The 15,071-nt window shown below is 41.8% G+C and overlaps 1 protein-coding gene across 1 annotated transcript; it reads left to right on the top strand.

The window, feature by feature from the left end:
• The first annotated feature begins 7,738 nt into the window (after positions 1-7,738).
• LOC109109919 (jeltraxin-like) lies at positions 7,739-8,913 on the top strand. Its single transcript, XM_019122941.2, has 2 exons — positions 7,739-7,888; positions 8,179-8,913. The coding sequence occupies exons 1-2, from the start codon at positions 7,831-7,833 to the stop codon at positions 8,847-8,849; spliced, it is 729 nt and encodes a 242-aa protein (XP_018978486.2). The 5' UTR covers positions 7,739-7,830; the 3' UTR covers positions 8,850-8,913.
• Positions 8,914-15,071: the final 6,158 nt, after the last annotated feature.

The following is a 15,071-nucleotide window of genomic DNA, read 5'->3' as shown; positions in this document are numbered from 1 at the left end:
GAAATCGCGCACGCTCAAATCGCAATTTTATTACGATTTCGATTAATCGCACAGCCCTAATCTACATAAGCCGAAAGCTGACCCCCACGGAACAACGGTACGCTACGGTGGAGAGGGAAGCGCTGGCCGTCAAGTGGGCAGTCCTGGAGCTCAGGTATTACCTCCTCGGCCGCCCCTTCACTCTCATTACAGATCACGCCCCCTTGCAGTGGATGGCCCGGGCCAAAGAGACGAACGCGAGAGTGCACAACGGACCCACACCGCCACAGCACACAGAGCCCAGAGGAAGCTGAGCACCCCGCACCGGACCCCCTCATCTCACCGCCTTCTGCCACACTATTTATTAATAAAATCCACCCTTCGGGGAACTCACCTGTACTTACTCGTCGTGTCCTTCTTCACCCCACCACAATATATATGTAGTCTGATACGCTGAGTGTTCATTTACACACGTGCAGCTCATGATCCGGTTTCAGAATGGCTCCATCTCTGAGTCTGGGTCAATTGTAATACATCTGAGAACACGCTATGTGCTAGGTTCACTTTATTTTCATATATGAATAATTTTCAATGTTTTTGTATTTAAAAATACAACTGTATTACTATTTTTCTATCTTATTTTTAATAGTAATAATGATAACAACAACAACAAGCTAATAATAAAAATTTTTGTTGACAGGGGCAGAACACACACAGGGAACATATAACTATTCCATTGGCAGCAGATAATTATTTTTGCCTGGATGTCTCAACAGCAGTTATATTATACTTCTTCATACGAGATTATTTGTTTATCATATCCTATTTGAAATCATAATTGCAAAATAACTTTTGGGGTATGTGCTGGAGTAGTTTCTTCTCCCTCCAGTAGGAGGCGTTGTATTTGTTAAGAGTGTTATGTTTAACCTTTACTAGCATGAGAGTTAGAAATGCAGCACATGTTTGAAGTATGCTGACAGCAGAATCCCCTTCTGATGTGATCTACATTCATCCTTCTTTGTTGTCTTACAGAAAGCATTGCTTGTGAGTATTTTATGTTTAATATGAGTCTTGAAGACAATATTCGTGAACATTTATGTTAAACAAGATTATATTTGATAGTTTTAGTTTTGCTGAATGTAAGCCAGACTTTGCATAGATACATGTGAACATACATTAGAATACAGTTTACATGCTGTTTATTCGTTTCCTTTGTAGTTTCACTCTGTCGGTAATTGAAGGATACGTCAATAAAAGGACATCACACCTGTCAATTGTCGAGGAGTTTATCTATCTGCATAGCTGTGTCTGAATCAAACAGCAAGGGCAGAATAGTGAAAAAGCACCTATCTACACAACAACAAGTGGATGTTACATCAGCTTCAGCATATTAAACAATGTCTGAAGAAGGGAGAAAAAGCGCAGCATCCGTCTGCTCCAAGAAATCGCATCACTCCAAGAGCTCTAAAGGTTCAGTTAAATCATCTGCCAGTATAGCCCGCTCTCAATGCTCGAGCTAAAGCTGAAGCAGCTCGTACAAGAGCAGAATTTGCAAAAATGGAAATTGAAATGAAAGTTAAGAAAGCGGAGCTTAAAGTAGAAGAGGTGCGCCTGGATGCCACACTACAAGCACTAAAACAGCAGTGTGATGCAGAAGCCGCACAAGCTGAGGCGTATGTCTTTGAGAAAGCGGCCACTGATCTCGAAGAAGAATCTGCATTGGGGTCCGCAAAGGTAGATTCCACAGAACGTACTCACGACTATGTAAAACACCAAATAATCCTAAAGGCAGATTCAAGTCCACTTAGCAACATAGAGCACAATGATACTCTAGCAACAACTGTCCCATACGAGCCACCAAAACAAGAACCAGGCCAGTCTACGGACACAGAATATGTCCATCCACCCCCGGGTGCAAACAAATGTAAAGATGTTCCCCAGCTTTCCCAAAGCATTCCTGTGCGGAAACTTTCATTTGGAGCATTACCGACACATCAAAGTACGGGATATACTCCACAAGTTGGCAATATGACTGATATAGCCAGGTTCCTAGCACGACGTGATTTGCTCACTGGCGGCCTCAGAAAGTTCAGTGATAAGCCAGGTGACTACTGGGGATGGAAATCTTCATTTAACAATGTAATTGATGATTTGAATCTGTCTGCTAGCGAAGAATTTGACTTGTTGATCAAATGGCTAGGAGCAGAGTCCGTTCAAAATGCAAAACGTCTGAGAGCAGTGTATATTAACAGACCCTCAGAAGGATTGGGCAAAGTATGGGAAAGACTGGACGAGTGCTACGGCTCCCCCTGAAGCCCTGGAGAAGGCACTACTCGACAGACTTGAGCGTTTTCCGAGAATCTCGAACAAAGACCCATACCTCCTGAGAGAACTTCAGGATCTTCTCCTAGAGATAGAGGCTGCAAAGGACGAAGGCTATATCCCAGGCCTACTGTACCTTGACACCGCAAGGGGCATTCATCCTGTTGTGGAGAAGTTACCCTTTGGTTTGCAAGAAAAGTGGATGACGTATGGGTCTAAATACAAGGAGGAGCATTCTGTATCGTTTCCACCATTCTCAAGCATTTGTCGCCTTCATTAGCAGGGAATCAAAAATGCGCAATGACCCAAGCTTTAAGCATTCAGTGCAACCCAGTCTTGTACCCACTAAAATGAGGTTTCAGGACAAGCAGAGTAAAAGAGAAGCAATCTCAGTCATCCGGACCGAAGTGGTCAGTACCGAGCCAAATCCAACTGCAGGAACAAACATCCACGACCCAAATAAAGAATGCCCAATCCACAAGAAACCTCACGCACTTAAAAAATGCAGAGCTTTCAGAGAAATGCCTTTGGAGGAGCGTAAGGCCTATTTGAAGAGGAATCTGATATGTTTCCGATGTTGCGCATCCACTAATCATCAGGCAAAAATATGTAAAGCCGAGACCCCTTTGTGCAGAATGTAACTCCAACTCACACATTACTGCTCTTCATCCTGGTCCTGCGCCTTGGGCAAACACCACAGAGCCTGCTTCCGACAACGGCGGGGAGTGCAATATAGTTTTACCTACGGCCACGTCTACATGTACGCAAGTCTGTGGGAGTGAAGTTGAAAGTCACTCATGTAGCAAGATCAGTCCTGTATTCATTTATCCACAGGGGTCCCCTGAGAAGAAACTCAAAACCTACGCTATTTTGGATGACCAAAGCAACAGGTCACTTGCCAGATCTTCAATCTTCGATACGTTTGGCATTACCAAAGGCTGCTTCCCGTACAAGCTGAGAACCTGTGCAGGCCTTGAGGAAGCTACGGGGAGGAGAGCATACAACTTCATCGTCGAATCTGTGGATAGCAAGTCACGCCTAAAGCTCCAAACACTTATCGAATGTAACATGCTGCCGGACAATCGCAATGAGATTCCTAGACCTGAAGCTGCTCGTAACCATTCTCACCTCCAAGACATTGCATCCGACATTCCAGATGTTGATCCTGACGCTAAGATCCTGCTTCTCATTGGTAGGGATGTTATTCAAGCACACAAGGTTCTTGACCAACGCAATGGACCTCCAAATGCACCCTTTGCTCAGAAGCTAGCTCTGGGATGGGTGATTATTGGAAACATTTGCTTGGGTGGAGCTCACAAACCCGTACAGGCCAGCGTTTTCAAGACAAACATTGTGGACAATGGCCGCCCGAGTCATTTCCTTCCATGCAAGAACTTCATCCAAGTAAAGGAACGCATCATCCCACAAAGCCACAACAAGGTCAGTCTCCCAAATCATACCAAGTACACGTCCATCGGAGAAACCGTGTTCCAACAAACAAGTTTGGATGAGAGACCTGGTTACTCTCAAGAAGAAGTGGCCTTCCTGCAGATAATGAATAAGGAAGTCTATCAGGACAATACAAATAGTTGGGTTGCTCCGCTGCCCTTTCGCTCACCTAGGCCACGCCTTTCTAACAACAAGCAGCAAGCTGTCCAGCGCCTAGCTTCAGTTCGTCATATGCTGAAAACGTCCTCACATGAAAGGTCACTTCCAGGAATTCATGCAAACCCTTTTTGATAACGGTCATGCGGAAATAGCGCCACCCCTTACTGAACAAGAAGAGTGTTGGTACCTTCCCTTCTTCGGCGTTTATCACCCCCGCAAGCCGGACCAAATAAGGGTTGTCTTTGACTCTAGCGCGCGATTTGAAGGAGTGTCCCTCAATGACGTCCTTCTTACCGGTCCGAATCTCAACAACAGCCTGCTGGGAGTGCTCATGCGGCTCCGTGAAGAGAAGGTAGCTGTAACAGCTGATATTAAGCAAATGTTCCATTGCTTTGAGGTCAGGGAGGACCATCTGAACTTTTTGCGTTTTCTCTGGCACCAGAACAACGACATGGAACAACCAATCGTGGAGTACCGAATGACGGTACACGTCTTCGGCAACAGCCCATCGCCTGCAGTAGCGACCTATGGACTTAGGAGGGCATCAGAAGATCAAGAGAAAAGAGACAATACAACAAAACATCTTGTGGAACATCATTTTTATGTCGATGACGGGCTTGTCTCCCTGCCATCAAGTACCGAGGCCATCTCTGTCATTCAAAAGGCTCAAGAAACCTTGGCCTCATCTAACTTGAGGCTGCATAAGATCGCCTCTAATGACATCACAGTAATGAAAGCATTCTCCAAGGAGGATCTTGCAAAGGGTCTGAAAGATCTCGACCTAGGAGCAGACAGTCCACCTATGCAAAGGAGTCTTGGAATAAGCTGGGACATTGCAACAGATGAGTTCACCTTTCCAAGTGTCTACCGCTGAAAAGCCCTACACTCGTAGAGGGGTACTTTCCATCATTAACAGTTTGTATGACCCTCTAGGTTTCGCAGCTCCGGTCAGCATCAAAGGCAGGGCCCTTTTGAGAGAGCTTTCAATGGATGCAGGTGGATGGGACGACCCACTTCCAGAACGAATGCAAGAAGAATGGAGTACATGGAAGGAATCCCTGAAGCATCTTGAACAAGTGCGAATACCAAGAATGTACACATCCATATCCTTCTGTGGTGCAGCCAAAAGAGAGCTCTGTATATTCTGTGACGCGTCCACCAAAGCTATTGCTGCCGTAGCTTATGTAAAGATCACAGATACAGAAGGCAAGAGCGAACTTGGATTTGTGTTTGGCAAAGCTAAACTTGCCCCACAACAAGACATAACTATCCCGAGGCTGGAACTATGTGCAGCTGTTCTTGCCATCGAGATTGCAGACTTGATTGCAACGGAGATTGATGTTCCATTCCATTGTACAAGGTTCTTCACAGACAGCAAGGTAGTAGGAAAAAAGGATACATACAAAATGAATCCAGGAGATTCTATGTCTACGTGTGTAACCGAGTTCAAAGGATTAGAAAATCATCCAGCCCAGAACAATGGAATTACGTGCAGACAGATTTAAACCCAGCCGATGTAGCTTCCAGGTCCATTCCAGCAAACACTTTGATGTCCAGCATGTGGCTCAAAGGACCAGATTTCCTGCTACGAGCGCACGCGAAAGAAACCAAGTGCTGTTTTGAGTTACTCAGTCCAGACTCTGACCCTGAGATTCGCCCTACGGTGATGGCCTTTGCAACTCGTCTCATAGACTCTTTCCTAGATCCAAGTCGCTTTGAGTCCTTCTCAACTTGGACATCACTGCTTAGAGCAATAGCAAGACTCGTTCATATAACCAGATGCTTCAAGGGAAATGCTTATGGAAGCAAGTGTCGAGGTTGGCATATTTGCAAAAACATCGCCCCAGAGGACTATGGGAAAGCAAAAAGCGTTATTCTGAGCTGTCTTCAACACAAGACTTATCCTGAAGTCTTTGCATGCATCGAAGCCCAGAAAGAGATACCAAAGCAAAATCCACTCAGAAACCTATCGCCATACAAAGATGACGCTGACTGCCTTAGAGTTGGAGGTCGTCTTTCACAAGCCAACATGCAAAACGATGAAGTACATCCTTTCATCATCCCAGGAAAGCACCACGTGAGTACACTACTGGTACAGCACTATCACCAACAAGTACAGCATCAGGGACGCCATTTCACAGAGGGCGCGGTAAGAATGGCCGGATTATGGATTGTTGGCGGAAAACATCGCATCAGCTCCATCATCCACCACTGCATCAAATGTCGCAAACTGAGATGGAACACAGAAACCCAAAAGATGTCTGACCTACCAATTGATCGTGTAACTGTCTGCCCACCATTTACTTACGTTGGCGTTGATGTATTTGGACCCTAGACTATCAGTTCTCGTTGAACACGTGGAGGTCTTGCCAATAGTAAGCGCTGGGCTGTCATTTTTACCTGCTTGAGTACCAGGGCCATCCATATCGAGGTTATCGAGTCAATGGAGTCATCCAGTTTCATCAACGCCTTACGACGGTTCATTTCCATTCGTGGACCAGTAAAGCAACTCAGGTCTGATTGCGGAACCAACTTCCTGGGTGCATGCAAGGAGCTTGGTATAATCTCAAACCAGTGTGATAACCCGGAGATACAAGATTTCTTGGACAAGAATGAATGCACATGGGTCTTTAACCCACCTCATGCCCCTTACATGGGAGGAAGTTGGGAGCGCATGATTGGGATTGTGAAGCGTATTCTCGACTCAATGTTGACTACCAACTCAGTTCACTTGCTGACCCATGAAGTTCTCGTTACCCTTCTTGCAGAAGTAACAGCCATCGTAAACTCTCGACCTCTCATTCCTGTCTCATCTGATCCCGACTGTCCCTTCATTCTTACACCTGCTACACTTCTAACCCAGAAGACAGGATCTCCACCTATCCCTCCTGGAAGCTTTGGTGAGTCAGACTTGTACGGACGCCAGTGGAGATGGGTGCAGCATCTTTCTAATGTCCTTTGGCACCGGTGGAGAACTCAATACTTGCCAACATTACAAGATCGAAGAAAATGGCAGACGAACAGGCCAAATCTACAAGTAGGAGATCTTGTACTTCTAAAAGACAACCAAGCCAAAAGATGTCAATGGCCCATGGGAGTTGTGGTCAATACCTTCCCTAGTCGAGATGGAAAAGTCAGGAAGGTAGAAATAAAAGTTGCTTCTGGGGGTACGTGCAAAACTTTCTTGAGACCAGTTACGGAGACTGTACTTCTGCTGCGCAACTCCAATGAATGTAGCCAGCGGTCCTAAGAATTAAGGGTGACATCCTATGGACGTCAGGCGGGGAGTGTGCTGGAGTAGTTTCTTCTCCCTCCAGTAGGAGGCGTTGTATTTGTTAAGAGTGTTATGTTTAACCTTTACTAGCATGAGAGTTAGAAATGCAGCACATGTTGAAGTAGGCTGACAGCAGAATCCACTGCTGATGTGATCTACATTCATCCTTCTTTGTTGTCTTACAGAAAGCATTGCTTGTGAGTATTTATGATTAATATGAGTCTTGAAGACAATATTCGTGAACATTTATGTTAAACAAGATTATATTTGATAGTTTTAGTTTTGCTGAATGTAAGCCAGACTTTGCATAGATACATGTGAACATACATTAGAATACAGTTTACATGCTGTTTATTTATTCGTTTCCTTTGTAGTTTTCACTCTGTCGGTAATTGAAGGATAAGTCAATAAAAGGACATCACACCTGTCAATTGTCGAGGAGTTTATCTATCTGCATAGCTGTGTCTGAATCAAACAGTGAGGGCAGAATAGGGTAAATAGTGCAACCCTGCTCCTTATCTATGCATGTGACTGAACTGCTGAATCAACACTAACATGCGGTGTCCTCTCTACAGTTCTGCAGTATAAAAAGAGCAGGGTGAAATGGTCAGGTACCACTGTCCTGCCTGACTCGACCCAAGAGGACCATGAAGAGAGTTGCTTCATACGTTTTCTTTATTGTCCTTTGCGGTTTGGCATTGTCCCGTAAGTACTAGCAATGTAATACTAACAATATAGTCTTTAAAATACAGAGGTCACCTAATTAATAGTGCTGGAAAAGATAAGATAAGAATTTAGACTGCTGTCATCAATTCATTTTGTTTGTGCCTTTGCATTTGTTCATTAAGCAACAGTACTGTATATGAGGGGCAACCAGTGTCACTTCACATTAAAGATTAAATTCAATAAATTTGAATTGAACTGAATTATTGATTTAATTGAACTGAGTCTTTAATGCCTTAAGTGTTGAAAACATCTTATTCTATCAACAATAGAGCCGGAGAAAGACAGAAAATGTTTGAGGGAGAAGGTCATCACATTCCCAGAGCTGACCACCAACAGCTGGGTGCAGCTCCACCCGAATGTATCCATGGATCTGTCTGAAATCACAGTCTGTTTGCGATTCTACACTGAACAAGCGAGTCCCAGCCCATGTCTTTTTTCTCTGGCTACACCGTCCAACCCTCAAGACTTTTCTTTACGTTGGTCAGGTGACAGCAAACTGTACCAGTTGTTTATTCATAACACCCAGGTTGACTTCAAAGGGTTGATGTTTAACATGAATCAGTGGAACTCAGTGTGTGCGACCTGGGATGCCAAAAGTGGTCTTGCACAGATGTTTGTAAATGAAGTAGCCAGCATTAAGAAGGCAGTGGGCACTAAAGTATCTTTTAAAGGAAACCCTGTCATCGCACTTGGCCAGTATCAGACCCAGTATGGTGGAGGGTTCCTCCTACCCTCTACCTTCACAGGTTTCTTAGCAGATGTGCATGTGCATGGACAAGTCCTGATCACCCGTCAGATTAAGACCTACATGGAGGCAAAGTCCAAATACAAGCTTGGTGATTACATTAACTGGCACAATCTGATGTACACCATTACTGGGTCTGCACAAGTGGAAGAAAAGCATCAAGTAACATTCTATACCAAAGAAGAGCAGCAATAGTGCTCTGTTGTACTGAACTGTTGATGTAATGGCACGAGAAAATAATAAACATCTTGACAGTGAACTTTGTGTTGAGTTTTCAGTATTGACCAAACAAGAGAAGCCTAACTGACTTGAATTAGAGTCAGATTTTGGTGTTGTTTAATGATCAGCTTGAGTTAACACAGTGGCCTCAAGTTTGCATGTACTCCCACTCACTTAATACACATACAATATAATGACCAAACAACCTGGGCAGGTAAGTAATATATAAATAATAGAGTAACAGCATTTACCACTAATATTGACCGGCATAAAATTGGTTTGACATTGTATGTTCAATATTTGCAAATTTAGGTACCATCTTTAAGTCATTCTCTTCAAATGCTATTTAAGTTAGAATGTGTATACCAATGTCGTATGTAACTTTACAGTCATAAAACCAACTATAAAGTGCTTATCTAGGTGTCAGCTATAATGCACACCTTTTATATTTTTGATATTTATTTAAATTTATTTTTAAAAAAAAATGTAGAACCAAAAAATTGATGCCCTAATAATGAATTAATTAAAAGAACTGATGATAAACATACATTTTAATATATCAAATATGTTTGTTCATTTACTTCATTTTATTTTCTGTCAGCTGGACACCAGATAACTGTGCTTTGACACAACTGACAAATTTGGTAATTCATTGGAAAACAATGTACAGTCGTGGCCAAAAGTTTTGAGAATTACATAAATATTAGTTTTCAAAAAGTTTGCTGCTAAACCTGCTTTTAGATCTTTGTTTCAGTTGTTTCTGTGATGTACTGAAATATAATTACAAGCACCTTCATACGTTTCAAAGGCTTGTATCGACAATTACATGACATTTATGCAAAGAGTCAGTATTTGCAGTGTTGGCCCTTCTTTTTTTAGGACCTCTGCAATTCGACTGGGCATGCTCTCAATCAACTTCTGGGCCAAATCCTGACTGATAGCAACCCATTCTTTCATAATAACTTCTTGGAGTTTGTCAGAATTAGTGGGTTTTTGTTTGTCCACCCGCCTCTTGAGGATTGACCACAAGTTCTCAATGGGATTAAGATTTGAGGAGTTTCCAGGCCATGGACCCAAAATTTCAACATTCTGGTCCCCAAGCCACTTAGTTATCACTTTTGCCTTATGGCACGGTGCTCCATCGTGCTGGAAAATGCATTGTTCTTCACCAAACTGTTGTTGGGTTGTTGGAAGAAGTTGCTGTTGGTGGGGTGTTTTGGGTACCATTCTTTATTCATGGCTGTGTTTTGGGCAGAATTGTGAGTGAGCCCACTCCCTTGGATGAGAAGCAACCCCACACATGAATGGTGTCAGGATGCTTTACTGTTGGCATGACACAGGACAGATGGTAGCGCTCACCTTTTCTTCTCCGGACAAGCCTTTTTTCCAGATGCCCCAAACAATCGGAAAGGGGCTTCATCGGAGAATATGACTTTGCCCCAGTCCTCAGCAGTCCATTAACTATACTTTCTGCAGAAAGATCAATCTGTCCCTGATGTTTTTTTTTGGAGAGAAGTGGCTTCTTTGCTGCACTTCTTGACACCAGGCCATCTTCCAAAAGTCTTCGCCTCACTGTGCGTGCAGATATGCTCACACCTGCCCTGCTGCCATTCCTGAGCAAGCTCTGCACTGGTGGCGCTCCGATCCCGCAGCTGAATCCTCTTTAGGAGACGATCCTGGCGCGTTGCTGGACTTTCTTGGACACCCTGAAGCCTTCTTTACAAGAATTGAACCTCGTTTCCTTGAAGTTCTTGATGAACCTATAAATTGTGGATTTTAGGTCCATCTTAGTAGCCACAATATCCTTGCCTGTGAAGCCATTTTTATGCACCGCAATGATGGCTGCACGCGTTTCTTTGCAGGTCACCATGGTTAACAATGGAAGAACAATGATTTCAAGCATCACCCTCCTTTTAACATGTCAAGTCTGCCATTCTAACCCAATCAGCCTGACATAATGATCTCCAGCCTTGTGCTCGTCAACATTCTCACCTGATTTAACAAGATGATTACTGAAATGATCTCAGCAGGTCCTTTAATGACAGCAATGAAATGCAGTGGAAAGGTTTTTTTTGGGATTAAGTTAATTTTCATGGCAAAGAAGGACTATGCAATTCATCTGATCACTCTTCATAACATTCTGGAGTATATGCAAATTGCTATTATAAAAACTTAAGCAGCAACTTTTCCAATTTCCAATATTTATGTAATTCTCAAAACTTTTGGCCACGACTGTATGTAAACAACACTAATACTAGTGCGTTTTTAGAGAGCGCTCTACACAATAATATTGTATTAATAATAATTAACTGATTCCCTTACCAGTTCAAGAAAAAAAAGAAGCAACTTCACTGCTCAGGGTTTTCTTCGTTGTTCGTTAAATCTTTTCACCTTGTGTGTGCCGTACCAATCTTTAGGCTCCCCTTTTTGTCTGTCTTTCTGTTTTCAGACTTCAGACCTTTACTGCTTCTTCGGCTGTACATGTACTGATTCTCACTTTTCCATGTGTAAGTAGAGGGTGATAATACGTTACGTTGAATGTGTTACCAATATTAAAAAGCACGTTCCATTATCTAATTTTCGCTCTTCTCATAACCAAACAAAACTACGGAGGCCTCAGCCAATGAGTGCAAGGCTCAATGACGTTAAGTGAAACATCACGTCTTTGTAGCATTATTGATAATACAGTGAATGGCGTGATTCGCACCATGCACAATTAAAACAATTTAATAGAAAACTATTATTAGTAGTCTTCATCCTTTTGTGAGCTTGCACTATTCAAATTACTCTTAATAAGAGTAATTGATACTTAACATTAGCACTAAACTGAAAAAAGCTTTAGGGGCTGTAATAAGTATGGAATAATACTATTACATTAGCATGCAGAGAGCTGGCAGCATGGCTCATATTGGCTCTTGCTGTGTGGTGTCAGGGGCCAGGCTCAGGACCCTCAGGGTTGTGGGGGCCTAACACACATCAGCAAGGGAGAGCAGCTATCTCTAACATGGCAGCCCCCAACACCGCATCCATAACAGTCCAATAATGAACACACCACCTCATGCAAGTCTGATCAGTGCCTTGAGGCAAAGTTTGTGTCTCAAAAAGCAAAGGACAATATGTATGCAGAAGATTGCTGCGTTTCTTTGATATGCGATGTGTTGTTTGTTTAGAGTGGACTGATATTGTTGATCATGTATTTAAGTGTGCAGGTCTCGGCAATCAACCAGAAGAGTTTGGGAATACTTTGCTGAAGATCCTAAAAGACTAAAGCGAAACTTCTGATATGTAAACATTCACTTTAAAAGATGGAAGCTATTCTAGAGTTTGTGCCAGATTAAACCACTGATTTAGACATAGCCCTTTTTCAACAACTCTGCCGCTGTGGCATGGCATGGTATTTTACCTGTCAATCAAAAGCTTAACACCAGTTTTCAACCTCTTTGAAGTGTTCTGCTTCTTCTAGTGAAAAAAGGCTTTACTAATGTTCACACATCTTCTTTATTTTGTCACTTTTGGCCTCTTCATTTGCCTCTGTCTTTTATTTAGAACACATGAACACCACTTTAACTTCATAGAGTGCAACCGATGTCCTTTTAAGGCAAGTCATTACATTTGACGACCATCTTTGAAATGCCTCTTGGGCAGCTATTTTAGTCATGCAAGTAGGCTCCTATTTCATTGAATGGGGAAACATCAAATTCTCCAAAGCTGTTCAGCAAGCTTATGATTAAATTTCATATTCAAAATCACCAATGAAATCTCTTACCAATTGTCTCATAAATTTTGTTTCTTATGATCAAATAGCATTAAGCTTATTTTTCAAACTAGACCAACCAGTGGGCGTGTGTAGTCTAAAACACACGTCTCAAGACTCAGAAGACACAAGTCTTCTGGGTATAAGCGCTCTATTAGATGCCAAAATAAAACACCAAACTGCAATAATTGTATATACAATGTGATCTAATACTACTGAAAAGTTACATTTCTTACCTTTATCTCCATACTGAAATCTCAGATGGCCAGACAGTGATTCACATTTTATAAATTAAAATATTTGTGTCTGGGATGCCATAAGCATGGAGACGGTAGTGTAGAAGTTTTTAAATGCTTAGCTCAAATGTTTTATATGAATAAGTAGTGCTCATAAATGGTTATCAAGATGAAATGAAACGAGTAGATGGTTGGTCCCAAAAGCAGCACTCTTTATGTCATGACTTGACAAGCGGATAGCGAGAATCTAATGGCAGCTGCAGTGATGCCAGGTCTTTATCAATTAGTGACTGGGTCTTTTATTAGAAGGCGGGAGTATGTCACCATATTGCGCATTGCACTTTCTCCCATTCATAAGTAATAGTGTGCACCTGTGTATATAAAGTCTTTGGTGAAACTATAATAAAAATCCAATTTAATTTCTCCATAAAGGGATTTATTTATTACTATTATGATAACTTACAAACCAAACTACTTTGCACCTTTGTTTTTGTCCAATTTTCAAATATTTTTACCTTCAAAACAAAGTTTGTAATGTTATTGTTACGTGTTGAGGTATGTAAAGCAAAGCGCACGACGAAGGAGATATAAAAATAGTTCTTTTAATAATCAACAGGAGAAAGGGCACAACCAAACACAAATCCAAATGATCAAACATCAATAGCAGACAAAGGAATAATGGAGAACACAGGCTTTAAATATTGGGAACGTAATCAGGGAGAAACATTTAAATTGCTCTAGACATGCCCCTGGCTGGTTGGTTTGTTTCATGGCTTATAACTCTTTAACTAAAACTTTTTTAAGATCCCAATGGGATAAATGGACGGACACTAATGCACTATGCATATGACTTCTGGTTTCCCATGTATGGATTGCTGTTTGTGAACAAGAAAAATGACTGATGGACAGAAAGTGCCTCAAAAGTGTTCTGATTGGCTAAACAAAGAATCTGATCCAGTTTCACAGCCACTGTTTATTTTACTGCTTATAGACAGTAGGGCTGCCATGGAGATTGCAGGATATCTTAAAACAGCTATTTCAGATATATATTTCATGAAGTAGGATCATTTTCTGTATACCATTCCATAAAGAAATCATTTACAGCACCTTTATGTCCACCCCTGCAGCTGTGTGTCTTCTCTTTGACTAGTTTGAATGACAAGACAAACATCATCACCACCTGCTATGTTCAAATGAAAAAGCCATTCATGGGAACTGAAATTTCTGCAATACATTTTACTCACTGATATACATCTGGAAGTGAGTTGATTGCAAAGTATTATTTTCAGAACCTTTTTCTTGCTCAGAGCAGTTAAGGGCAGTATATACACACAACCCTAAAGACTAATTAACTAAATGGCAGAACGGTTATGGGAGAGTAGCTTGATATTCCGACTTTATTTGCAATGAGGATGCGTGATAATTATCCTGAGTAGCTTTGTCATTCTTTTACTCACTCTGTATAATCATCACAACACTAAAAAACCAAATGGATCATTGTGACTCACATTAGCAACCTGATGGCTCTGACTGATGTGACTTCATCCCTGACACAATAATCCATTTACCGTAATGGCACATTGTAATTGTGGCCTGGTGAACAGAGAGTGGTGTCTTTGTTAGCACTGATGTGGGCTGATGTGAACGGACCGCAAACAAGAGAGTCATTCTTCTCACAATGTGAGTACATGTGACCCTTAAACAACTGCAGGCTTTGTAACTGATCATTCACCATCAGACGACAACAATTACCAGACATAAGTGGAGCATAATGGTGTAAAGATTAAGGTCCAGCCTAGACATCAGTTTCTAGATGAGAGGCATCCTGACGAATGCTTTTCAAACGGGCAGAGGAGGGTTGATAATGACAAAACCACAATACCACAAAAACATGAGATAAAAAAAAAAACAACACCAAAAGGAAAAAATTATAAAAATAGAAAAACTATATTTCCGCCTTTATTAATAAAATATTTTTTTGGCCATGAAGATGCTTTTTTTTTTTTTTTTTTTTGTCCCAACCTTGTGTATTCGTCGTCTCCTTGCAATATGCACATTTCAATAAAAACAAAATACAATGAAATGAGATATAGTATTACATCTGTATTTTTTCTATCTTTTGCTGTAGCGTGTCAGTAGGAAATATCAGTTCCTCTTCAGGAACTCGAGCTGCGTCGAGCGCTTTGGGGAACGCGTCTAGCGTGAGCG

Source organism: Cyprinus carpio, chromosome A13, assembly GCF_018340385.1.
Source record: "Cyprinus carpio isolate SPL01 chromosome A13, ASM1834038v1, whole genome shotgun sequence".
Lineage (NCBI taxonomy): Eukaryota > Metazoa > Chordata > Actinopteri > Cypriniformes > Cyprinidae > Cyprinus > Cyprinus carpio.
Note: the sequence above shows the minus strand (reverse complement) of the source record. Positions and strands in the feature narration are given on the sequence as shown.